Source organism: Tupaia chinensis, unplaced genomic scaffold (genome assembly GCF_000334495.1).
Source record: "Tupaia chinensis unplaced genomic scaffold, TupChi_1.0 Scaffold000231_2, whole genome shotgun sequence".
Classification (NCBI taxonomy): domain Eukaryota; kingdom Metazoa; phylum Chordata; class Mammalia; order Scandentia; family Tupaiidae; genus Tupaia; species Tupaia belangeri.
Genome location: NW_006159707.1, coordinates 1,322,355 through 1,349,287, shown reverse-complemented (window position 1 = coordinate 1,349,287; position 26,933 = coordinate 1,322,355). Strand labels below are relative to the sequence as shown.

Genomic DNA, 26,933 nt, shown 5'->3' with positions numbered 1-26,933 from the left:
TGCTGTCCCAGTGCCCTTAGCGGATTCATTCTGGACTGAGGGCAGATCAGCTTCTGCATTTCTTGCCAGGGAAGAGCCTCAAGGGAGCAACTGATTTGTCTCCACCAACTTGGGTCTGGCTTCTCTGATAGACTGCTGCCAAGCCTTGAGGATGCCCTAAGGTTTTAGAATTTCTTTGTGCTCATTAGAGATCTCAGCCTGGGAATGTGTTGCTAGCACTGCTCAGAGAGAAGTGGACACAGCATCAAAGAAGATTATTTTTGAGCAGGAAGTTTCTAGAGGCAGAAGGATGGTTGAAAGAGGTGGTTGTTCATGTATATCCACTCATTCACCAACCCCCTTTTCCCTTCTTTTGTGCTTTGATTTTTTTGGTTGTAAAATGGCCTTTTGCGGTCTGACCGTCTGCTGGCTTCCTTAGCTGCTCATTTAACTTTGTAATAAATAAGCTTGTGTTTCTTTCCATACACCCACTGACTGGCCTTTCATTTAGAAATGGGCACTACTGGCCTAGCCTCAGTGATACAGGTGATAGAGTGCTGCTGTGTGATATAGGAGTCGAGTGGGAAGGCCTGGGAGCCAGATCTCTGGTTGACCTGAACATGTGAGAGGCACCTGTGATCTTGGTTGGCTGGAAGGCTGAGGGGTAGTAGGAAGATGGTGGCATGGTAAGACCCTGTCAAGGGTACCTATTTCTCTCATGAAATAAATAAAGCATAAACAAAGAGAAAACAAAATAATTTGGTCCTGCTGGGCAGGAAATAAATGTTTAAGGTTGAGCACTGCTGTCTAGAGTCTGGCTAAACCTAGAGCTTGGTCTAGAGCCCAGTGCCAAGGCAGGTATGTAGAGTGCAGTCCAACCCAGAACCTGTCTGCACTTGGCTAGACCCACCTTAAAGCTCAGTCTGGAGCAGAGAGTCCATTCTAGGGCCGAGTTTGGACCTTAGTCACAGTCAATTCTAGATCATAGACTTTAGATCCCTGTTGAAAATCTCCGCACAGAGTCCAGGGTTTGTTTGAATGCCAGTGCTATTCAGGACATGGACCAGCCCATTCACTGAACTCCAGCCAGGAATGAGGGTGGGGATGGTGCCGAGCTGCAAGCATTCCTCAGGAATTAGAATTCTGAGCAAGTGGGATAGTATAGGCCTGAAGATACAGTGGAATTTGGTTGGAAGATATGAGTAAAGTGAATAAGGAAGGATAAAACTGACATATTCTGAACTGTACACCTTTCAGGTAGAGTGTATATCTTCTCTGTAATAATAAATATAAAAGTGCAAAGGGGAAAAATCATTCTTAACAACGAACAACACACTCACTTCTACAAGATGAGCAAAATCCTTACCTGAGTAAAAAGAAAATGCTCCCTGGAGAAAATCACTAATACAATGAGGCTACCTATTGAGAAAATGGAATGCAACACAACAGGACTTCAAAAAGTTTGTGGAAAATGAGATTAAAGTATAAGTTTACTTTGATGTAAAAATTTTTTTGAAGTTCATGCATATTTTTAAATAACGTGCATTTCCCATGAACTTTTGAAAACTCCTCATATATATCCAAACATCCAAAATATTATCAGAGAAAAAGAGAATAGCAAATGAGAATAATAACACCCTAAAGAACAGAAAAGGGGAGGAAGTATTATGACAAAACGGTATATAAGCAAATTAGAACACTCATGAAGAGTGAAAAAATGTTACGATTTCAATTGTTTAACAATAATCAAACTTTGACAGATAAAGTAACAAAACGGTTCCATATACAAATGTATACATAGCTAATATCTATTGTTAGTTACATGTTAGGCTCTATGTTGAAAGTTTTACATGCTGTCTTAGTCCACTATTGTATTGACAACAGAAATACCTGAGGCTAGGTGATTTATAAAATTAGAGGTCTATTCACCTCACAGTTTGAAGGTCCAAGGCCCAAGGGCCATTTCTGGTGGGCATCTTGTAGAGTCCTGATCACATCGTGAAGGCAAAAGTAGAGCAGATTGGCTATTCATGAGTCTCTCTGTCCTGGTTTCATTCTCTGTCCTTATAAACTCACCATAATTTTATCATGGGGCCTCACTGTAATGACTTTAATCTAAATCTCTTGCTAAAGGCCCTACCTTTAGACACCATAATTGGATCAAGTTTTCATCCCCTTAATTCTATCACAATGGCTCAGTACATGAACTTTTGGGGGACACAAACCATAGCACATGCATTATATTGTTTATTCCCCACAAAAATCCCATGAGAGTGTGGCTTGAATAGTGTCCTTCCAAAATTCATGTCTACTGGGCAACTCAGAATGTAACCTTAACTAAAAATAGGACCTTTGTAGATATAATTAAGGTAAGGGTCAAGATGAGGTTATATTGGAATAGGGTGGTCTACATACAATGAGGGTGTCCTTATGAGACAGAAAAGGTTACACAGAGACACAGAGGAAAGGAAGAAGGACATGTGAAGATGAAGCCAGAGATTGGAATTATGTTATCACAAGGCAGCACCAGGAAACACCGGAAGTTGAAAGAGACAAGAAAAGATTATCCTCTAGAACCTTTGGAGGAGAAGATGGCCCTTCTGAGACATCAGTCTCAGACTTTTGGTCTCCAGAACTGTGAGATGATAAATTTCTGTCATTTTAAGCAACCAAGTTTGTGGTAATTTGTTACAGGAGCTCTAGCAAACTAATACAGGTAGGTACTCCGGATTCTTCTTTTCCAGAGGAGTTAATAAAGTTCTAAGAGATGACACTACCCAAAGTCACAGAGCTGGTATGTTGGTGGAGCCAACATTTAAGATCAGGTACAGTTGGGGACAGGTTGTGGTACAGTGGTAATGCAACTGAACCTGCCTAGGAAAGAAAGGTCCTGGGTTTGTGGTCTGGGACCTCCCTGAGCATGGCAGGCTTGTGTGTGCTCATGAATGGACTGGTTGAGACTAGGGGTAGGTCTAGCATGAAGACATTGTTGGGGTATCCTATCTCTCTCTCTGCCTGTCTCTCTTGTGGAAGAAGTAAATAAGTGGACTTAAACAAAAATATCAAGTATGTTTGGCTGCAGAGTCCATGATCTTTGTCATCACTTTACTGTTTCTAAGGAAAAATATTATGTCTTCTGCCTTGTCTTCTGCTTGCCTTTTTAGTCCCCCACAAAAAAAAGGAGACAGGGAGACATTACAACTCTCCTCACTTCTAACTTGCAATTGAATTTCAGGTTCTAACTTTTTTTTTTTTTAAGTTTATTTTGGGACCAGTAGACAGCGTAAAGCCTATGTCGCTGGATTCCCATGTCGCTGACTGTGGTTTGAGTCCTGAACCTGGTGACTTAGACTCAAGATGGGCACGTGTGTGTGCATGCATGCATGTGTGCCCAAGAACCCAAGAGGAGAAGGGATTGCAGCATGGCCATCCCCCCTGGGGTGGGTGATTTCTCGCTTTCTGTCTCTCTGTCTCTCTCTTGTCTTTCTGGCGAGTGCACATGCCGTATAGCAAAAACCTCTCTCAAAAAAAAAAAAAATAAGATTTATTTCCAGAGAAGGGGAGAGAGTGTCACCCTTAGCAGAGTTTTCATGTCATGATCCTCCTTCCCAGCCCTGCAATTAGTAAGTATCACAAGAGTGCCTGTAGGCACACCAGCATGTTCAGGTAGACTTGGGATACAAACCTGTAGTCTTTTCATTGAAGCAAAAGCCCCTCCATCTTTGAACTCTATGTTATACTTACTTCCTACTTTTGCCCAGAGTAAATAGAGTGATTAATAGTCTTACTGTCTTTGCTAAGTAGCCCAAAACTTTTTTGTGTAGCTGTTCCTTGGCAATGTAATCACTAATAACCAGAAGACTCCCCCAACCTCCCTACCCCCCCCCCCCCGCCCAGATCCTGAGTCATGGGGACCATTAAACACAGGTCTGGAGAATATTCCAAGAAATAATTAACCTGCTTGATTCAGCTTCTTGTAACTGCTTTCACATGGGAACCTCACTCCCTTTCCTCTTCACCCCACCTCAGTTTCCACTGTAATCACCATATCAGTCCAAAATTGATTATGAATTTTACCTATATAAGCACCCCTCTCCTTCCACTTGGGGCTGTAGAGTTTTAAGAGGCATGAGGACCCCTGTATGCTACCAGCTTAATCAATAAAACTCCAATAAATTTTGCTACATCTGGATGTCTTATTTCTCACTGACTAGACTATAATGTTTGGAGGCCCCAGTGAGATCAGTACCTACGCAGTACTTGGGCAAGGCATCCTAGGGAGAGTGGCCTTGCTTGGTCCAGCTGCCAACTACCTGGAGAGTGCTCTAGGGGAGGTGCCACCTGGGATTTCCTGGGGCTCCAGAGCTATCTTTTGGGGTTGTTGACAGCTGGCAAGAGATGCTGACTACTGCTCCAAAACGTTTGTGAAGTTCTAATGAGACATTTCTTTTGGTGTTCTTTTTTTTTTTTTTTTTCTTTTTTCTTTTTTAGAAACAAACTGGTGAGTATGGGGCTGGCAAAGGAAAGCCCCCTGAAGTCTGGCCTGCTGGATGAGGGGTTCAAGTCCCCCTAAGCTGGCTGGATTCAGGGCTCATCAGACATGGTTATAGAGTCCCTACTTAGATTCCACCAGACGTGCTGGAATCTGGGGACTAGATAATTGTTAGGGGTTTGAGTCCCCCTAGCCCTTAGATAGTTTGTGGTAAATCAGGGTTTGGGTCTCTGGGTATTCAGGGTTGTTTTGCATAAGCTTCTTTTGTTTTCACTGTCACTTTAGTTATTTTCTCCACACCCTCCTGGCATGTGTTACTTGGTTCTATCTCCCTTCTTCCTCAGGTGAAGATATCGAGCAGTGGATTGTTGGCCTCACTTATCAAGGTGGAGAACTCAACATGGAAAATCCAGGATTTCAGCTAAGACTGTCCCATATTTTTTGACTAACCTTCTCCTCTTGACAGAGGCTGAAGGAGCAGACTGCACATGGGAAATGCGAAATGGAAAATTGTTAAAAAGCCCTTATTTATCAGGGAAAGATATTTCACTTTATGTTGATCTTTGGAATCTCTTTATGGGTGAATCGAGCTCTCAATATGGTGGTGGTGGGGGGAGCGTGCTGGAGTTGATTTTGAGCTGGCCTACTTGTCAGGGTATGGGAATAAGGGGTGGAACTTTGGAAAATTTTATCTTTTTCCATGCCAAAGAAGGGATTATTGTCTTTCAAATCTTGATTATTACTGCCCATATTGGGATTATGAGTCTTTAGTTCTGGGGGCCCTATGGTCTAATGCATCACGGCAACCCAAGCACTCTGACCCCGACATAGCAACACAAAGACTCCAGAGGCTACCAAAATGTAGTATGAGAGCTTGTGACCCTCTGAAAATTTCCATCATAGATCCATCAGATCCTAAATTGTCCACAGGTTGCACATGGGGAATCGGCTATTATGTCTCTGGAAAGGACCCTGGGACATTCTTTACAATCCAAATGCAAATCACACCACAGGAAAGACCCCCAGTAGAACCTTTTGAAGGTGTAATGGGCCAGAGTATCCTGCCCCCAGCACCACTGGCGAGACAGTCTGACATACCAGGTTTCCAGCTCTTCTTGACAACTCTGGCTCCCACCGGCACTTCTCACATAGCCATTCTTGCTGTATTCCATCATCTCCTCAACTCCTCTCAGCCTGCACTGGCAGGAGATCATTGGCTCTGTTTACATATAACTCCCCTGTACTGTGTAGGAGTTGGACAAGAGTTACCTTTAAACTATGCCACAGAAGCTATGTGTTATAAGCTTTTCTCATTTGACTTTGAGTAATATTCAGGACACTGGAACCTGCCTGGTAAATCAGACTTTTAGAAATTCTACTTATTTACAGTTTTGTAACTCTACTTATTTTGTTAATAATACTGTGATTCATTATCAAGCTCCTAATATTACTTGGTGAACCTGCATAAATGGGTTATCTTGATGCTTCTCAGCCCCATAGGTGAAGTTTTGTGTCCTTCTTCAAAATTTTCCCCTCATTTCAGTATATTCTGGAGATATATTCTGGAGAGGCGGGCCAACATATGCTGTCTCCACCATTAAACCGGGCATGTCAAAAGCGAATCCCTGTCCTAATAGCCTTGCTCATGAGTTTAGGTATTGCTGGATCTACTGCCATAGGGACCACAACTCTCATTCAGGGAGACCAACATCTCCAAGAACTATACAGATTAACTGACACCGATTTAGGCTTATTAGAATAATCTGTGTCTCACCTGCAGGAACAGGTGAATTCCCTAGCAGAAGTTGTCTTATAAAACAGAAGAGGGCTTGACCTCTTGTTCCTGAGACAAGGGAGCCTCTGCATAGTACTTGGAGAAAACTGCTGTGTACATGCAAATAAGTCTGGGACCATTCAGGATAGCCTATCCCAGGTTCAAAAACACCTAAAACACCAGGAAAAGCAAAGAGAACAGTCCAAAAGTTGGTTCCAAAAAATGTCTGATTGGTCCCCTTGGCTAATGACATTTTTGTCAGCAATAGCTGAAACAGCTATGATGGTTATTTTGGGATTATTAATCAGACCTTGTCTCCTTAAACTCTTGATCTGGTTTATTCAACAATGAATACACTCAGTTAAGCTTCTAGTGTTAAGAGAAAAATACCAACCCCTCTCTGTGATGAGTCAAGGATTTGTCTCAGCCTCTTAAAACCAGTGGTGGAATGAAGCAGAAGCACTTTCATCTTTGAACTCTACGTCATACTTGCTTCCTCCTTTTGCCCGGAATAAACAGAATGATTAATAGTCTTATTATTACTTACTTTGCTAAATAGCCTGCCACTTTTTTTGTGTAGCTGTTCCTTGGCAATGTAATCACCAATCACCAGACCTGGACCCAGAGTCATGGGGACCATTAAACAAAGGTCTGAAGAGTACCCCGAGAAATAATTAACTTGATTCAGCTTCTGTAACTGCTTTTGCATGGGAACCTCATTCCCTTTCCTCCTTACCCCCTCCTCAGTTTCCATTGTAATTACCATATCAACAGAGAGTTGATTATGAATTTTGCCTATATAAGCACCCTTCTCCTTCCACTCTAGGCTGTGGGGTTTTGAGAGACCTGAGTCCCTCTGCATGCAGTTGGCTTAATCAATAAAACGCCAATAAATCTGGTTCTCTTATTTCTCACTGATTAGACTATAACAACATATTGCTACCTGTATTGTACAACTGTATTCCTACTGTTTGCATTACTGTGGCTGGGTCAAGTCCTGGTCTTCCTTTCAACTTCTAGGCTACAAGTTCTCAAGAGCAAGACTGACATGAAGGCATTTTGGGACAAAGAAATAAGTTATCTGTTGAAGATAATGTGTATAGTATTCTAAACAGGACTGGTGAGAAATGTATACATGTTGGAATATTCACTTTGCAAGCTAAGTGACATGTGTGATTGAATGTATAAAATAAATTGAAATAAAAAAATAAAGACTAGTACTAATTCATCTTTGCACTTCCATGTTGTGTAGTTTGGTGTTTGCTGCATGTAAGGGACTCAGTAAGTACTTACTGACCGAAGGAGTGGCACTGGCTCTCATGACTCTTAGATTAATTCTGACCCTACAGAGTGGAATCCCAAATTGACCTGATTACATAAGTTCACCTCTACTTCACCTACCCTTCTCTCAGGTCATAGACTTTCAGGGTTTTAAAACTAAAATTTATTATAGAAATATTAGAGTAATAAAGTATAGTTGGATATTGGAAGTTGGATTCTAAGAGACATGTTTAAATCTCAGAACAGTCAGGAGCAGGGAGAATGGTGCCTCTGTTGTTTATGTCCATATCACCTCCCATAGCCATCTGACTCACCTGTATCTCCTGCTCTCTTTCATCAGGGAAGGTTCCCTCAAATCCTTCCTGCTGTTGCTGCATCATTTCTTCCTCTTGCCACTGCATCTCTTCTTCACTGTGCCAGCACTTCTCTTCCTGTCTGAGTTCCAGGTGCTTTTGTTTATGCACTTCTTTGTTGTACAGCTCTTTCATCCTCCAAAGTTCTTTTGGCATCTCATGAAATCCTGCCTCATTAGCATGACTGGTGCTCATACCAGACAGCCTCCAGCTCCATCTCTAGCTTCTCATGTGCCTCCTGGATGTTGTGGTCCACTTGGTCCTGCTGCTGCTTCTTCACCTCAGTAAGTACTTGCCAGCACATGGCATACTCATAAAGGGCCTTGGCTGTGCAAATCTGGGTGATTGCTCTCACTCATGATATTGCTGGTTCTTTATAACCAGCTTCTCTGGAAGTCCCTCTTCATCATTTGATTCATCCATGGACTCCACAGTCACAGGATGAGGAAATGTGGTTAGCAGGAAGGTGCCTTCACTGCACCTGTCCAGAGCTTTTTGAGTGGCTGCCACTCTGAGAATGCTACAATGTCTTTTCCTGAGGGCCTTCCTTGATCATTCACAATGACTACAGCCCTTTCTACCTGGCTGAACACAGAAAAGGTTTCTTCCAACAGTTCATTGGACACATACTGAGGAAGGTTTTGAACTATAAGAGATGCACTATGGCAGGCAAAGTACACACACAGCTGCTTTCCATGGAGTGGCATATTGCCCAGTTCTACCTTGGCACTCTCCACTAGGGTTCATGTTTCCAAGTGGATAAAGCCAAAGCTTTTGTTCTTATGAATGAAGACTTCACCTGCCTCCCCATATTTCTCAACTAATTTCCTCTTCAGTAATAGCAGGAGGGAGATTGCCCACAAAGAGATGGCTATGTTGGGTGAAGGCCTTCTTTCCTGGTTTCTTAAAATTCTTCAGGTCAATAGTCAAGCTTTCATTTTGGCTGCTGGCCTGTCACCCATTTACAGGTAGTGGTGGCAGTGGAGGCTGTTGTTGTTGCTGCTGGTGATAATGTTGATGATGTTTCCTTGGAGTATGATTTTGTTTCTCCAAATTAAAGGTTTTATTGCTCTGCATTTTTGCACCCTCAACTTAGATTGAAGATAGCAAAGTGCCTCCTGGTCCTCTTCAACCTTGACTTCCTCTACAACTATTCTCTCCTTGGAGTAATCACAACTTAATTCTTATCTAATACTCTTTGGGCCTCTCAAAGGGAAAAGCTTGGGAACTACTGATCCTATCCAATCCCCAAACCCAGAAAGGCAAAAAAATCTGACTATCTAGTGACAGACCTCATTTATAATCCAGGATTTTGGACACAGTCTAGTGCTCTTTTTACTTCAACAGACACTTAGTGTTCCAGGTTTTGGGTTACAAGTACTGACTGAGTTCCTTTCAACAGACTTGTCTTGAGTCATGTGCCAGATTCTTGTATCACATTCTAGCATCTCTTCTTCACCTTTTTGTCCCAAAACTCTAGGGGTTTAAGAAATGTAATGAAAAATATGCCAATCTTCTATTCTCACATTGAAGTTTAACTTTTGCATCTACAGCTGCTGCCATTTTCCTCCCTGCCACATAATGCCACTGCTGGGAATGTTTCTCAGAGATGGTATATTTTACAGAGAAGTCACAATTTCCCAGGCCAGAGTGGTTTTTCGAAAGAGGCCTCCTGGGTTGGCTCTGTGGTCTAGTGGTTAAGGCAGCTGGATCTCACACAGGTTACTGTGTGGTTGAAGTCCCAGATTGGCAAAATATGCTGGCACATGTTGAGTGTGTGCCCAAAGTCTCCAAAGGAGGGAGAGATGGAGAAGAAGGGGTTGTAATGTGACCATTCTCCACGTGGGGTACTTTCTCCTCTCTCTCTGGTGAGTGCATGTGCCGTTTAGTGCATGTGCATGCGTGTGCACACACACACAAAAACAAAGAAAAAGGCTCCTTTACTGACAATTCCACGCCAAGCACACCTGCATATGCCATAAGCTCTATGTTCATGTATCCAACCAACCCTTAAGGCCTTAAGGTCTGTTTTCTCTGCTTGATCCTTCAGCCCCCTGCACATGACCACCACTACTATTTTCTTCCAGAGTTCTACCATATCATGTTGGAGTTGGTTTAGGCATTTGTCTATCTTGAAACCCAGAGCTACTATTCCTCTTCCAAGTACTTGGACCTATCATGGAGTTTTGGGGGTTGTGATTAGTTATTTTGCTTTTAGTACTTGAAATAAAAAAATTATCTTCCCCTAAAGATTATAATTGCTTCAGCTTAAAAGAATAGAACATTTGTAGCCCTTAGAGATTTTTTTTAGCCCCTTCAGATGTTTAATCTCTCATCTAATTTCCAAACCTGAGTCAGTTCGTTGACTTAAATCTCTGTGAAAGAAGGAGAGCTCTTCTGGAGAGTGCTTATATAACACTGAACATATGTATTATTAGCCTCATTCTTGACTTTCTTCAAAAACTTTGTGGCCACTTACTCAACGAAAATATAGAAAACCTGCAGGGACTCTGAAGACTTCACCTGCCTCCCCATACAGGGATTCACCTAGGTACTAATGATCTGTAGATACTGATTCTGATGAGTTATAATTCTTGAGGTCTTTGGACACAGAGATGTATATAGTTCAAGTGACAGATACACTGAAACCTCATTTGGGTGAACAGGCTCTCTGAACCCATCCTGTAGTTCTTTCTACACTGAATATTTGGAAATAGCTTCAGCAGTGGCAAAGTCTCTACACTGACTCTATGACCCACAAAGTTGGAATTATGGTAAGAAGGGCTAAGCTGAAGCCAGTGGAACTCCCTTATTCCAAAATAGTAAATCAAAGCAACACTTGCAGGATGGCAGAATATGCCACTCCCAGGTACTTTTTGGAATAAGCATTATTTTAATCCAAAGGCACTTGAAAAGAAGAAGATGCAAGCTGCACTCTCTGACTTCCTTTTCTTCCTGAAAGCAGGAGATAAAAATCTTTATGAAAGATGCTCTCTATATTCCAGGAGGAAAGAAACATTCTTATCATTTGAGATGGGGAGCTGAGGTCAAGAGAATTCTTATAGGCCTTGTTAAAATAACTGCAATCTTTCTTTGGCTTTCCCATATAGCTACTTTCCCAAAATTGACTCTTTGATCAATCCAGTATATAAGTAGTTTGGTTTTGTTATTTCTTTGGGTCATTTTTGTTTTTGGTGAAGACTTCTAAGTATGTGTCTGAGTGTGTATGTGTGTGTGTGTGTGTGTGTGTGTGTGTGTGTGTGTGTGGAGTGTGTGTATGTATGTGTGTGTGTGTGTGTGTGTGTGTATTTATATGTTTTTCTACAGTTAATCTGTTTTATATTAGTTTACTCCTCATGCTCACCTGGAGACCCTAAAAGAGAGGTAAAGTATTTGGGGAATAGTTGAGACTTCCTCCACCATTATTCTGTATGCAGTAAGCACATCCAGGGCTAATTCCACCCTAGCGTTAGAGTCAACTATTGTTTGGGACAATAGCAATGACAACTATCTAGAGGATTGCTGCACAGGTATAGCTGTGGGCTCACAAAAGATCACTTCTGGTTGTGAGGACAGACATTAGTAAACTCGAATGAGACTAAAATTCTCTTTTTTATTGGCTAATAGGACTAGCTTTTATTAACTTCATAAATTAGTTTTTTCTTCCCTTAACAGAAACACATACTTCAAATTATGGCAAAAAACTAATGGGAACCATTTATTTCACACATTTATTTCACATACAAATTTCCAAGAACACATCTAAGTGAATATTAATACAAAACTATGAGTAGACATACACTTATAATTGGTCTTGGAATGCATTCAGACAGAAGCAAAGGCTTATAGTTACACAAGTTAATCAGAGACTCCTTTCACTTGGGGCTTCCCAGCTCCTTCCAGGTTGAGTCTGGTTTGTCACTGGGCATCAGATCTCAGAAAATTGGCTTTCTTCACTTTAGCTACCTGCCATTGGCTATTGAGGTGCTGTCTGCTGTTGAACACGAAGGGCTTGTCCTTTTCCATGACTAAGTAAGCTCCTGGGTTGACTTGGCTGTCACAGCATCCCTTTCCTAAAGCATAAAATGGATTCAGGATGGCCCAGATGATGCATTCAGTGGTAAGCTAGGCAGGTAGCTTGGTCTCATAACCTCTTTCTCATCTCCACTATGCTCCATAGCCTCATGGAACAGTAGAGCCAGAGTAGTCTTGGCAATCAAGTTCAAACTCTCTTCAGATAAAGAACTAAGGCTAGAGACATTATAATTTGTTAAATAACACTCATTAAGTGGTAGCGACAATATTAAAACTTATCTCTTTTGGTTTCTGGTCTAATGCTCATTATTCCTCGATAGCAGGCTGCCCTGAGTGGTTTAAGTATATGCGAAGTTTTCCTTATTAAAAAACTGAGGTTTCTTTCCAGATGAATAAACTAGGTTGAATGTGTAATAAAATCACTGGTAAGAATTGGAGGTATTTATGGGAGTAATAAAGCAACTGTGGGCAAAAACATATAAGCCCAATTTCCAAAATGCCTTAGATGTCAGAGAATAAAATGTCTGTTTATACTATTTTTCAAAAATAGGATTTGACACAATTTCCAAAGAAATAAGACAAAATTAAATCAATATAGGTTTAGGTAGTTGGTTGAGGTGGGCTGTATGTTTTGTTGAGCTTTCTGTAACAGCCAGAACAGAGAGAAAAACAGTAAGTTATAAAAGTCACAGTGTTTATAAGATTATAAACTAATTTTTTGGCTTAGGATCAGAGCTTTCCTTGGTACTGAATCTAGAAAAAAAACCTTCCCTATGGATTTTCATAAAGGCAATGAGAAGTGATACAAAGACACATTGAGCAGAACATGATTATTCATTTTACCTTACATGCCCCAGCTGAAGAGAGAAAATGCAGGAAGGCAAATAGTCTTGGCTAAGATGGTGGGTAAAATCTTCTATTTCTTCAGAACAGAGACAAATATTATTAAATTAATTTAATATATATCCAAACAGCTCATTTGCAAATAGGAACATTGGTAGGGGAACCTAAATTCCACCTCAGCTTGATCCTAGGCATATGAGAATGAAATAGTTATCAGTTCGTTTCACTAGAGATGGAATGGGTCTTTAACCTTTCTTGTCTTGGAAAAATGTGAGAGATGGAGGCACAAAATATGGCTTTGAGCAATTTAGAGAAACTCTTATAAATGAAGATGATTTTTTTCATGACTGAGTAACCAATCTTTTGTAGTTGACATGGATATAAGTAGTATTACCTTTTGCTTCAGGAGTTCCTTACCATATTTTAAGTTCCATGAGTATAGGAACCATGCCCCCTTTTTTCATTTTTGTTTCCCTCCCTGTGGATAGAACATTGCCTTACACATAATGGTGCTTAATAAATATTTATGAATAAGTCATCTACTTTCCTGAATCATGCTTCCATATAATTATCAATCCTGGGTACATATTACTAAGTGGTAGTTTCTATTAATGCGCATCTTCTCTAGAGTTGGAATTCCAGAACATCTACACAATATAAGCACAAGCTCAATGGCACCATATACATTGTACTGTGCTAGGCACACAATCAACGTGAAACTGCACTTACCATTAGAAGTCTATAATTCAGACAACACAGAAAATCAAACTATTAAGATGTGAACACTCATAACATTTCCAACAAAAGTAAATCAGAAACATTAATCAATGTTTACCTGAGTCACCTGCCTTCCAACGGTTGACCATATCCTATTCTGGTGCCATAAACTGGATTTCTTTCTACAGTACGTTCCCTCCTTGGTACTTTGCTGAACAGGTCTCAAAAGATTCAAACATACTGAAAGGAAAAATATTATCTCCAGATGTCTTTGAATAAGAACATTTGACAAGGGAAGGGAGAGAGGAGCAAACGAATCTACACACAGCTCCGAATCTGGTTATCCTTCCACTAAACCTGTGACTTCTCCCTCCCCAAAACAAAGCCATCCTTGGTTACCTATGTATTAAGGATATAGTTGGTTTTATCTTGAAGCAACTAGCTTTGGAAAATTAAATTCCTGGGTTTCATTTGTAACTCTCTATCTGAATTAACTATACCCTCAGATTATTTCAATATTTACTGAGCTAGTGCTAAGGGGTTATCATAGACTTTTTTTTTTTAGACAAACAGGTAAACAAGGGAAACAAAAATGGTGCTCTGGACTGGAGATTTCTATGTCTTCACTTTTATTCAGTGAGCTATAGAGTTGTATAAATTATTCAGGCCTCTATAATAGGTTTATGATTCTATGAACAGGAACTAAACACTTCAGAAACAGGTATATTTAACAGCTAGCCCTAGAAGTTTGGTCTAGACTGAGGTGGCCATCAGATTTAAAGTAGGCCTATGGAGTCTAACTGGTCTTAGAAACATTACATGCTTCAGTTCTCTATCACATTTCTTCCCTATCCCCTAAAAGTTTTAGAAACACCACTATAAAATATTTTACTAAGGTGTAGAGGTGGGAAGTGTAAAATATGCCAACATACTGGTCACATTCTAGATAAGAGCCAGAGAAGTTACAGGGTAGAACTAGAATGTGTCTGAAATTCTACTTTAAAGAGACACACCACGAGCATGCATCCTATTCAATCTGAGGAGGGCATGATAGTTCAGAAGAGTCAGACAAGAGCACCCAGAACAATTAAGAGGTAAGTATAGTATTTAAGATAAACAGTACAAGGAACTGGGATTACGTATAGGCCGAAGAAACAGTAAGCAGCCTAGGAGATTTAAGTCTTCAGATACACAAAAGGATGATGGGTGATCAATTGCTTCTCAACACTATGGAGGCCAAGGCAGTAGTAACATGATTTCAAATGACATACTGGGATTCAATCCTATTTGTCAACTTCTTAGCATGATAAAGGTACACTGTAAAAGACTTCTGAAAGATGCTATAAAATCTTCATTCTTCTTTTGTGAATATCTTCAAAACCAAGATGGAGTTAATGCAGTTATAATTTGATTCCTGAAAGTTCTACTCAAATGTGAAAATTTGTTTACAAGTTGCATCCAGGATCTCATGTAGTAGATAATGAAAAAATAAAACAGCATTTTTTGAATCTCCTTTAAAACAACTCTTACCCACACTGAAGGATTATGAACGTTGCTGAATTTAGCAATCCAACACCAGTCGCTTCAACCTACTGAAGATGATTTCATTCTGAACTCAGACAATGTATCTTCTCCACTTTGGTAAAGGAGAAACTGAGACATGGATAAGGAAAGGAATGGATTTATCAAGTTAGAGGCAGAGGTGAGAACAGGATGAAAGTCTAGTCTATTTACATTCTCAAGTTTATCTTGAGAATTATTCTTTATATCTAATAAAAGATCACTTCCAACAGAGATTAGGGTAAGATGGCTAAAGGGACATTGAGAAAGAGATCATCAAAAAGTTTTCCTGAACTCATCAGTCTTTCCCTTATGTGGGTTCTCTGGGGAGTACATAGATGGAGGGTGTGGCAGAAGCCTCTCTCTCACATGAACTTCCCGGTGTTTGGTAAGAACAGAACTCTTACTGAAACGTTTGCCACACTGGCCACATCCATAGGGCTTCTCTCCAGTGTGTATTCTCCGATGTTCTCGAAATCTTGTACAGTTATTGAAACTTTTTTCACAATCCACACATTTGTAGGGATTCTCACCTGTGTGGACTCTCCGGTGGGCACTGTAATGAGAACTGTTGGTAAAGCTTTTCCCACACTCTCCACACTGATACGGCTTCTCACCAGTATGGGTTCTCTGATGTATAATAAGACTAGAGCTTTGACTAAAGCATTTTCCACATTCTCCACATCTATAGGGTTTCTCGCCTGTGTGGATTCTCTGATGGGCACCAAAATTAGAGGAGTCGTTAAAGCTTTTCCCACAGTCAAGACATTTAAAAGGTTTTTCTCCTGTATGTATTCTTTGGTGCCTGATTAAGCTTCTGCTTCTACCAAAGCACTTCCCACAGATACTACATTTATAAGGATTTTCCTTCTGATGAGTCATCCGACACATAAGACGAGCACTCCTTCCAAAGCTTTCTCCATATTTGAGTAGTCTGTAGGGTCTCTTCCCCAAGAAAGGCCTCTGATGCACTACCACTTTCTCTAAATCTCTAGGCTGAGACAGAAGCTTTCCCTGTCTAATTCCTTGGAGGTTTTCCCATTGTCTTCCTGAGATGCATTCCCTTTTACAGTATTTACCAACATCAACATTCTGAGAAGCAACTCTTTTAGACTTTTCTATTAATGTCCTATGCTGTTCCATGCCCTTGTATGTTACCTGTGTTGAATCCTCCTTGATATTACTTCCAATTTCAAAATCTGGAAGAACAAGCAAGCAATATGTCCTATTAACATAAACAATACATTGGTTTGTTATGATCTCTGTATATATTTTACTGCCCTCAGATCCTATGACTCTTCCCTGATTCACATTTTCCTTCAGTTATATGAACAAGCCAATAACAGTACACATTGGGCCTTCAGAAATGTTTTCTGAACTGAATTATAATCCAAGTCATTACTCCACACCTGCATCCTAATTTACATGGTAAAAACCTTGGTTCCTTGAAGTTTCACTCTAATCTTCCCAGTTTTTGTTGTTTCACATTTACACTAACATAAGCTACTCTATACTAGTCTTTAAAGCAGATTCTATGACCAAATCCAAATCCCTCAAGGGACTTCTAAATTAATATACAGTCTTATCTCACACAAAAATACTTCTTAAATGTTCATCACTTTGTTTCCCTGGCTGACAGACTGACCACACTAATTCAAATCTTAATTCTCACTGTTCCTAAAACTAGAATTATCTTCTCATCTTTTTTATCCATATTCCATGTTCACTACAAAGTACATTTTGAATTCAGTTTTTCTGTAACTTTTTCAGGACAGAGAGCATGATATGGTGAAGAGACACAAGCTTTGTAACCACACAGCTCTGGTTCTGATCCCATCTTGGCCATTTATTAACTGTGTGATTTTTGTACTAACTTTGCATTATGGGTGATTAGAACATATAGAAAAGAGAACAGTATGTACATACAGTGAACTCGCACTTACCTATCATTAACAATAATCTATTATGTATCGTCTCTATTTCTACATACTTTTCCTCCCTCTAGTCAGGCTACCTTGAAGCAAATTCCAGATACTGTATTATTTCATTCATAAACATTTTATAAGCTACATAACTTAAGCTCAATTCAGGTATGCTTGATTCTCAAACCTTTTTTCTTAAGCACTGGCTATACTGCCTTGTTTCTCTTTGCCGGCTTCAGTATCAATTTCCTTCTGTACATTAAGCTGAAGTTGCTGATAACTCTCAGATGAGAACAGCCATCAACTAATCCCTTAACTTAGATAAAAAGTCCTAACAACACCATCTTTCATTTAGAAATAGTTCTTTTGAAGCTTTCTGAGTCTTATAATGCTTTGTAATTTGAAGGAAGTCATAGCTTAGCAGTTGGTTCAGACAGAGCCTGATAATTTGATGACCAATTTGGATCCCATCCTTAAAAATAAGATTGATAAAGACATGGTTTATAGAGTTAACAAAACCTGGGTTATAAAAGACTTAATTTAAGTCTTCACATTATAATTTTTCACATAAATACTACCAGAAAGAATATGTATAAAAATCCTTCCTCTAATACAACTGGGTGTTACTTTCTCTTTCTAGATTCCAGTTCTAGTCAGTTGAGGCAAACTAGAGACATTTGTTTGAAGATACCAGCCCTGTACTACCTCACATATTCCAATATATTCTGGAGGCTTTAGTGTAGTGCTACAGAAAGACAGAGCTCATGTCCTTCATAAGCTTACTATTTACTGGAAGATATCAGGACAAAGCGTTCAGTGTCCCAAGACAGAGACAGACACAGTATGGAAATCAAGAGAGAATTTGGGCATGGAGATAAGTAGAACCAAGGATGTTCAAGGTAGAGGAGACATTGTGATCTAAGGCTTAGACATGAGACAAGTTAAGGTAGAAAAGAGCAAGAATGGTAAGTAGTTTTGTTTTGAATGAGCATAGAGTGTAGGAAGGAAAACACTTTTGACATGTAAGCCTGAAAGATTAAGGTGGGGGGTTCAGACTAAAGATGACTGTGAAACCTTAATAAATTTTTGTAGTAGTCTAGGCAAGAGATAGACTGAATTAGTATAGTGGGTAGAGTAACTAAAGAGGAGGACAAAGAGACATGATAGTATATAATAGTTGACAAAATGTATGATATTCCTGGATGTAAACAACAGGTGAGGAGGTATCAAAATTACTTCTTGGGACCAGCAGTTAGAGTAATGGCTATGTTGCTGGACTCCCATGTAGTCGAACATGGTTCGTGTCCCAGACCCGGTGGCTTAAAATTCACGCTGGGCACGTGTGCATGCGTGCCCAAGATCCCGAGAGGAGAATGGAGGAAAAGGGATTGCAGCGTGACCATTCTCCCTGGGGGGTGATTTCTTGCTTTCTATCTCTCTGTCTCTCTGTCTGTCTGGTGAGCGCACACGCTCTATAGCAAAAACCTCTCCAAAAAAAAAAAAAAAAATTCCTTCTCAAGTTTTAAGTCTAGAAAAGTGTGGGAGAACATAGGGAAGAGCCATGATGTGGGAAGGAAGATAGTAATTTTGGCTTTAAACATTTTTAAAAAATTGCCAGAGGGTACATGTACTTGTCAGAGACAGAGAGAAAGAGAGGAAGAGGGAGGGGGAGAAAGCACCTGCAAAAGGACACAGTCACATTGCAGTCCCCTTTCCTCCATTTTTCCATCCTGTCAGAATTTGGGTACACACACATGTACTGGTGTGTTTCTCAAGCCACCAGAACTGTGATCTAAACTGTGGTCAGCCATGTGGGATCTGGCTCCCTTAACCATTAGGTTAATAATATATATGTATAATTTAAAAACAAATAATTATTTATTCAATTTTATTTGTTACTATTATTATTATTATTATTATTATTATTATTATTATTATTATTATTATTATTATTATTTTAATTTGACCAGAGAGAGGCAGAAAGAGAAAGAGGAAAGTGAGAAAGCAAGCCACCAGATCTGGGACTTGAACTGTGGTTGGCCACGTGGGAGTCCAGTGCCTTAACCACAATGCCACCTGCTGGTCTCTAGGCTAATAATATTTTAAGTATGAGCTGCTAGTAAGATGCCCATGAGGGCGCTCTGCAGTCAATGGGAGACAGACAGATGGAACTCAGGACCAGAATAAAGTCTCTCATTATTTTGTCTCTGCTTATCTTTCTTTGCATGCACATTTCACATAACTATGAGACACTTATCTCTTGAGCTTACTGACACTTTCTTTATCCAAGTTCTGTTTTCATGTATATTTCCAAGTCCTTCTCAATAGTATTTCTAGTAGATGCAAAACACTGACTCATACTGACAAAAAACAAGTTAAGATCTCAAAGTCTCATTGATAGTTTTTTTCTTTAAAGAGCAGTACCACAAAAACAGGAGCTGCTTTATTCATTGCCCTGTTCTTCAAACAGCACGACATTCAAATATTTGTTAAACTGGTAAATATTCATGAGTGATATGCCAGATTGGCTAATTTTTCATTTAATAACATTTCCTCTTCTTTTAGACTAAAACCTGATGATTCTTACCATGTGAGCTTTCCAGTAGACCTGGAGGTCCCTGGAATACTGTCTCTTGTACAATTTCCTCCTCACTCATTTTCTCACTGCAAGAATCTTCTATTACTGTCTCCTGTGAAGTCTCCTCAGGTTCCCAGCCTATAGGTTCTTGGGGTTCAACCTCAATAACCCCTCTTTCTTGCCTTGAGGGTAATGGGACTTCTGGGTTATTGGAGGCAGGAGCAGGTGCCCTCGAATTAATTAGGGCATCCATCTCCTTGTAGAATGCGCAGGACTCTAGTACATGGCCATTTTTCACTTTGCGGTAGCTCTTCTGAAGGCTTTTGAACTTGGTTCTGCACTGTTCTGGTGTCCGTAGGAAGCCACACTCCCGAAGTTGTTCAGCCACGGCCCCATACAATTTGCTTTTCCGATGACAGGCTTGAAGAGCTTCATAAAACCGAGTCTCACGGAGGATATCAAGAAAAGTCTTAGTTTCTTCATAGCCCCAGTGTACACCTACCATTCAATGATAGTTAAAAAATATAAGGAATCTGCAGCCTCCATAATACACTATTATAAAACGTAAGAAAAAAAAATCAACCACATTCACAGTAGCAACAGGAACTGTGATATGCCTAGGAATAAGCTTTCTAAGAAATGAAAAAGTCTTCAGAATACCTGCAATATTTATTGAGAGGTATAAAATAACTAGAAAAAAATTGAGACACTATGTTTCTGTACAGGAAGATTGAAGCTGTACAGAAGTCAATTTTCAAATGAATTCATAAGTTAAAATCCCAACAAGATTTTTAAAACTGAAATGCTTAATCTGACCTCAAAGTTTAGTTGGAAGAGTAAAAATGTAGTACCCTAAATCTGTGACTGCTATGCTGATTAATAAATGAACTTAAGTGTCCAGAAGTGTCTTTCCAAAGTGGTTAAGAATGATGAATTAGAGAACATGCAATAGTTCCTATAATTTCTTTAACCAGTTTTTTTTTTTTTTAACTTGCCAGAGGGCATGTGCACTTGCCAGAAAGAGAGAGAGAGAGAGAGAGAGAGAGAGAGAGAGAGAGAACGAACCTCACAATTCCTTTTGCATTTCTCTATCCTTTCGGAATTTTGGGCACTTATGAACATGCACCTGGAATTCTTTTCAAGTTACCAGGCTTGGAACTCAAAACATGTGGTTAGGATGTGGGTTCTGTCACCCTTAAATACCAGACCACAGATTGGCCCTAACCAGTGTTTTTTAAGGAGAAAAACAATGTCCAGAGTAGCTTCTGATTTAGTCCTGGACATGGAGAGACCAAATGATCTGCAAGACAAACAGAAGTTCTTCATTTAAAGCAGAAAAAAACTTTTCAGAACATGTCTGAATATAATTTGTTTAATATACTTTTTGTGCGTAGGAAGAAGTGATTTATACCTTCTCTGTTTCTAGGTGGTATCTTCCAGTCCTGTAACTGGCTTTCTTTATTTGAGACCATTCCAAAAATTTCACTCTCATACTGAAGGGTTTTCACATTGGTAAATAAATGCATATGTATAAGGCATCTTCTTATTTTCAGTAAATCAACTTCTTTTTAACAGGTATAGTTATGAACATGCTTCTAGCTCTCCTAGCCTGATTTAATTTTTAATTTTCTATTCTAAGAACATACCATGTGTTTCATAAGCTAGAGTAGATAAACATTGCTAATAACAGTGATATCAGGCAGTGGTATAGCATCTTCAGAGTGCTTCATTCATTATTATTCCATTTAACATTGATAACAACCATGTGAGATATTCTTAAGTCATATATGTATTTTTTCTTTATGAAAGACAGACAGAAAAAGATGGAGAGAGAGGGCGAGAGGGAAGAGAGACCGGAAAGAGAGACAGTAAGAGGCATTTTTGATTGGGTCTCGCAGTCACAATCCTCTTGCCCCAGCCTCCTAATTAGCTAGTATAGGCATGAGCAATTATGTATGGTAGGCCTGGGAACCAAACCCAGGTCTCCTATTCAGCTTCCAGTCTCTCAGGCAGTGCACTACCTGCATACCACCATGGCTGGATCCAGTCATATTTTATAGATCACAAATTAAATCTCAAAGTAGTTACATGATATGTGTACTGCCACCCAATTAACTGGCAGTTTACTTCTGCATGTCCCAGTCCCCAAATATTCAAAGGCAGTTTTCTTTTGCATGCTGTATCTATCTTTTAAATTTTAATGTCTCTCAGTTCTTATGTTTAAAATATATCTCTTCTAAGCAACATATTGTTGGTTTTCTAATGTCTAAAAATCTTAACCTCTTAAGGTTTGTAATGACATACTTGGATTTAGATCTACATCTATTTTTTTCATTTGATTAATCCATTTTGTGTTCTTTTCTCTATGTTCTTTTAAACAACAATTTTTATTTCACTTTTTCTCATTTAACTTATTAGTTACATATTCCTTTACTAGTTATCCTAGACTTATTACAACCTAATACAATTAATTGCTTTATACCAATTTTCAGATAATACTAGATCCTCTCATTCCATTTATCGTTTTTACCACGAGGCTCTAGATGCCAAAATCCCTGTTGTGTTCTAAAACGAAAAAGACTCCTCTATGGCTACTCAGGGCTATTACTTTGACTGTATAGGGAGCAGCAACACACATCAGAGAGTACCTCTAGTTACGTGGTTACATAGTGGAAAAAGTGGCAATGTTATGTGACAGCACTTCAGGTTTGATTGCTTCTAGTTTACTTAATTTTCCATAAGACTACACATCTATTTTCATACCAGAAAAAAAAAAAAGCACAATTCTTACCACTCAGGTTTTGTAACAAGACAGGAGCACCACGAATCTCAGATCTGCGGATAAATTCAATGCCCATTTCATCACCATCAGAATCTTCTGCTTCTTCTGCCTCCTCCACTAAACTGATCTGTTCTTTAGCACTGATACTAATTCTCTTTAACCTGGGGAGAGGTATCACCTCCTTTGGCTTGTCAGTGGATGTAGCATGGGCTGCAGGGTTCAGCAAAGCATCCATATCCTCAAAGAAGGCACAAGGTTCTAGTATGTGGCCATTTCTCACTTTTCGATAGCTTTTCTGGAGACTTTTGAACTTAGTCCGACACTGTTCTGGTGTTCGGAGGAAGCCACATTCTCGCAACCACTCAGCCACAGCACCATACACCTGGCTATTACGAGGACAAGCCTGGAGTGTTTCATAAAAGCGAGACTCTTTGAGAATTGCAAGAAAAGTCTTTGTTTCCTCATAGCTCCAATGCACACCTGCAATTTTTTCATCTTCTAAACCCCACTGCTGCTGTTCTCTCCATGTTTTTCCTGCATTCCTTGTAGGGATCTGAATAGCATGAACTGACTTTTCTTTGATATAGCTGCTTCGTAGGACATTTCTCTTATTAGAGGAATGTAGGCCTATAGCCCATGGCTCCTTCCTTTGTTCCAACCGGACCATCTTGTTAGATGTAGACACTGTACTTCCTACAATTAAAAAATTTATTTTTATGGGAGACAGAGAAATCATTACTGCATTACTCAATCTTCGCTGTAGCTTGCCCTCCTGGACCACTTGTTAATACTAAGGTCTTCCTCAAAAATATCTTTTTTTCTTTTTCTGAAATCTCTTCTGTTACATTAAGGGAAAAAATAATCTGTGATTTCACTTAAAAATTTTTTAAAAAGTTTTTGCTATAGGGCATGTGTGCCATCACCAGAGAGAGGGAGAGAGAGAGAGAGGTCACCCTCCAGGGAGGATTGCTACATTGCCATCCTTTCTCCTGCATTCTCTTCTCAGGATTTTGGGCATGTGAGTACACGTATCCAGTGTGATTTTTCAGGCTGCCAGGTTCAGGACTTGAGGGATCCAGCAGCTCTAACCTCCACACCACCTGCTGGTCTGTGACTTCACATTTTAAATTATTGCTATAAATATATATTTTAATAAATATTTATCAAAGCCAAAAAATTCATGAACTCAAACCAAGAACTTCTGGAGACATTTTGGTAAGATTAATACATAACCGTTGTATTAAAAAGCAAACTGAGGTTGTTATCTTACAATACTGAAGAGATCAACACTGCTTATGTTACTTCGTCATGAGGATAAGTTTTTCTACCTCTGTAAGTCCCAGTTTTCTGGGGAATGATACCATTTATTCAAAGAAGAGCTGGAAATATTAAATAAAGGCAATGTACATAGAAACTTCATGGAATTCTCCCAGAGAAGCAACATCAAATTGAACTCTTCTGAAAGAAACATGATGATGGCTATTTACTCTTTATTTTCAGATGAGAGAAACAGGCATGGAGACAAACAAGTTTAGAGGTCTATAAAGACTTAGGCAGGCAAAATACATGAGTGAGGTGGCTAGAGTAGGAATTACAGCAGTTAAGCATGAACTCTTTAATCAGCTGTTGCTATGTATGAAGCTGGGTCCATGGAGCCTGATACTTGATTTCTCAAGAGATACAGGAAATATAGACGTACAAACTAAGTTTAAATTAAAGCTCTATGAGGACCAGCAGTTGGTGTGATGGCTATGTCACTAGACTCTCATGTAGTTGATGGCGGTTAGAGTCCCAGATCCAGTGGCTTAAACTCATGCCAGGCATGTGTGCGTGTGTGCCCAAGATCCTAAGAGAAGAGTGGAAGACAAGTGATTGCGGCATGGCCATTCCCCCTGGGGGGTGATTTCGCTTTCTGTCTCTCTGTCTTTCTGGTGAGTGCACACACCCTATAGCAAAACCCTCTCCCCCCCCCAAAAAAAATTAAAGCTTTATGTAGGCCAAAACATGTGCATAGGCCACATGCAGCCCATGAACCATTGGTTTAAAATTTACCATAAAAGATTGGGGCGGGTGTCTCTGAGTCTGGGTCTTTCCATATGGGATTATATATAAAAGGGTAAGATTAAATTTGAATTCTCTAAGTATGGTGCCCCTTCATTAGTAGAAGATTTCACTAAGGACTCTACTTCAGCATTCTGCAATGTCTGGACACTGTGGGATCCAAGGAAATGGTAGGAAACTTGTATTGTGTACATAAGTATACAGATGGCTGGGATGCCTGCTGTTTTAAGAAAAGTGCTTTGTAACTGGTGTGTCAACTTAAATTGGTGATTTTTTCCAACTGCTTTCTATTGGGTCATTTGGAAAATCATGACACAGTTTTGCATAGGAAAACACAGAAAAATATGTCCTGACTTTCCCGATGACCCAATCATTATAAATAACTGTTGGGTATACTTTTGCTCATTTGATTGGATACAGCTCACTTTATAACCTTTGTACTTTAGCGTCTATATGTATATGTGTAGTATCATCTAATGAAACCTTCTGTGATGTTCTACAACTGTGCTGTCCAATACAATTATCAAATACTTTAAACATGGTTACTGAGGAACTACATTTTCAATTTTATTTTAATTAATGTAATAAATTTAAATTTAAATTTAAATAGCCACATGTGGCTAGTGGCTACACAATTGGAGAAGATTATAATATTATAAACCTCCTATGTTATAGCTAGGTCTATAATATCAATAATGTGCTTTTGAAGTTTATTATTTACTTCTTCCATGAGTGTGAAAGACACACACACACACACACACACACACACACACACAGCACCCTCATACCACAATCCAACCCCAGCCTCAGACAGCCAGGACCATTGGCATGCATGTATGTGTGCAGTATGTACAGAGAGACCTTGGATGGAAACCTAATACTTTCCCTGATGGCCTCAACATCGTGCAGCATTGCATTACTGTGTATCACTGTGTTTGGTCAGTTTTTTTTTTTTTTTTAACTGAAAGGAAAGAAAGAGTGAAGAGAATATGAATAAGCGATTATACCAGATAGTCCATGGAGATTCTTTAAGTGACTATTTTACTACCAGTAGATATGAATATTTAAAAAATCCTGAGTCTTTTATTTGAAAAGGGAAAAAATCCTTACCCAGGGAGATCATGTTCCCAATATTCTCCTTCCTGATATCCTGGTAGAAATCTCTGTGAGCAGGAATCTGATGTACATTCTTTTTGTAGGAAAAACCTCCCATCATGTGGACATCTTTTACTGGGTCCTGTAACAACACTAAAACCAGTGACTACCTGATAACACATGGGTCTTCAAAGGATGAACAATCATGGATGAAAACAAGAAGGGCCCTAAAGAAGAAAAGAAATCAAGGAACCAAGTGTATATTATGTGCCAAATGAACAAAATAATAAAATAAAGAATCATAAGATGGGATTGGTAAGAGAGATGATCCATCAAAAAGGCCCATTACTCAGAAACCAGGGTCCAATCTTTCCTGGAAAAGGAATAATGAGGAAAAAATCTTGTGGAGGAAATTATAAAAACCTGAGGTTAATGAAGACAGAAAAGCACTGTGGCTAAACACATTAGAAAAGAATGACAGAGAAGACAATTAAAATTTTACCTGAGACCCAGTAGAAAGATGTGTGGTTGTCACTTCCTGATTCCATTCTTCAACGGGGGTAGGAACCCAGAGAGAAGGCTGAGCTGTAAGAAGAGAAAGATTAGTTAGTATTCTGAGTTCTGGATCTTTAATTCATGCTGCTTCTCCTTTTAAAAAAAGGAGTATACATTTAAAAATCAACAAATATAAATTGATAATCTTTTCAATGAGTTTGGGACAACGTCAAAAATCATGGTATCACAAAGTCCAGCTCACAAACTCTAATGTTTTTGGAAAGTAAGCAGATAAAGTTCAATATGAAAGGGGCCAGGTGAGGATGGTGGGAGACTGGAGAGTGCATGTCCAGTTGAAAGGGCACAACCAATGCTCAGCCCCAGCTGAGGCTTCATTGTAAGACTGTGGCTCTGGTACAACCAGAATTTCTAATGTTTCAAGAGAAGCCAGAAATCTGGACTTTATGTGAAAATCTTAAAGGTCTTAAACTTTATGAATGAAAAACAACCAGTCAAACTCCAAACAAAAACTGTATATGAAATGAAGTTAAGTCTAACTTGATATGCAAAGGTACAGTTTATAATTGCCGGAATAAATGAATCCTCTGTGAGTGAATATCATTCTAGCATATATTGGGGCCGACATGCCGTGTGGTAGTTAAGGTGGTTGGATTCCCACATGGCTGACTGTAGTTCGAGTCCCGGACCTGGCAGCTTGTTTTCTCACTTCCCTTCTCTCTCTCTGTCTCTCACTGGTCAACTTCAAAAATAAATAAATAATAAAATAATGACAATGAACAAAAGTAAAAATAATTCTAAAAAAAGAGAATTTAGCACATATGGATCTATAGTAACGGACACTACTGGCACATTTACCTACGTCTAACAGAGGAAAGAATTTAAATACACTTAAAAATACATCTCAATCTGTTTTCTATCTTCTTCCCTAAACTTCTCTATGTAGGG

General features: G+C 39.4%; 2 protein-coding genes and 1 pseudogene across 4 annotated transcripts in view; 1 reads left to right on the top strand and 2 right to left on the bottom strand.

Moving 5' to 3' along the window:
- The window catches only part of AQP8 (aquaporin 8), a 9,753-nt gene extending 9,289 nt beyond the window's left edge, over nt 1-464 (top strand). The window contains exon 7 of one of the 2 annotated variants that reach the window (XM_006148286.3): nt 1-464. The gene's annotated coding sequence lies outside the window, so the exon portion shown is untranslated. The other variant, XM_027771797.1, reaches the window with a different exon arrangement.
- Nucleotides 465-7,756: 7,292 nt separating this feature from the next.
- LOC102502926 (non-POU domain-containing octamer-binding protein pseudogene) lies at nt 7,757-8,971 on the bottom strand (annotated as a pseudogene).
- A 2,599-nt stretch (nt 8,972-11,570) lies between these two features.
- ZKSCAN2 (zinc finger with KRAB and SCAN domains 2) overlaps nt 11,571-26,933 on the bottom strand; it is a 20,042-nt gene continuing 4,679 nt past the window's right edge. The window contains exons 3-9 of one of the 2 annotated variants that reach the window (XM_027771799.1): nt 25,975-26,057; nt 25,488-25,614; nt 22,326-23,009; nt 19,544-20,032; nt 13,593-16,233; nt 12,758-12,836; nt 11,571-11,952 (exon numbers count right to left, since the gene is read on the bottom strand). In XM_027771799.1, the coding sequence (XP_027627600.1) occupies nt 15,311-16,233; nt 19,544-20,032; nt 22,326-23,009; nt 25,488-25,614; nt 25,975-26,057 (2,306 nt within the window). In that variant the 3' untranslated portion in view covers nt 11,571-11,952; nt 12,758-12,836; nt 13,593-15,310. Of the gene's footprint in view, nt 12,837-13,592; nt 16,234-19,543; nt 20,033-22,325; nt 23,010-25,487; nt 25,615-25,974; nt 26,058-26,933 lie in introns of both variants that reach the window. The other variant, XM_006148285.3, reaches the window with a different exon arrangement.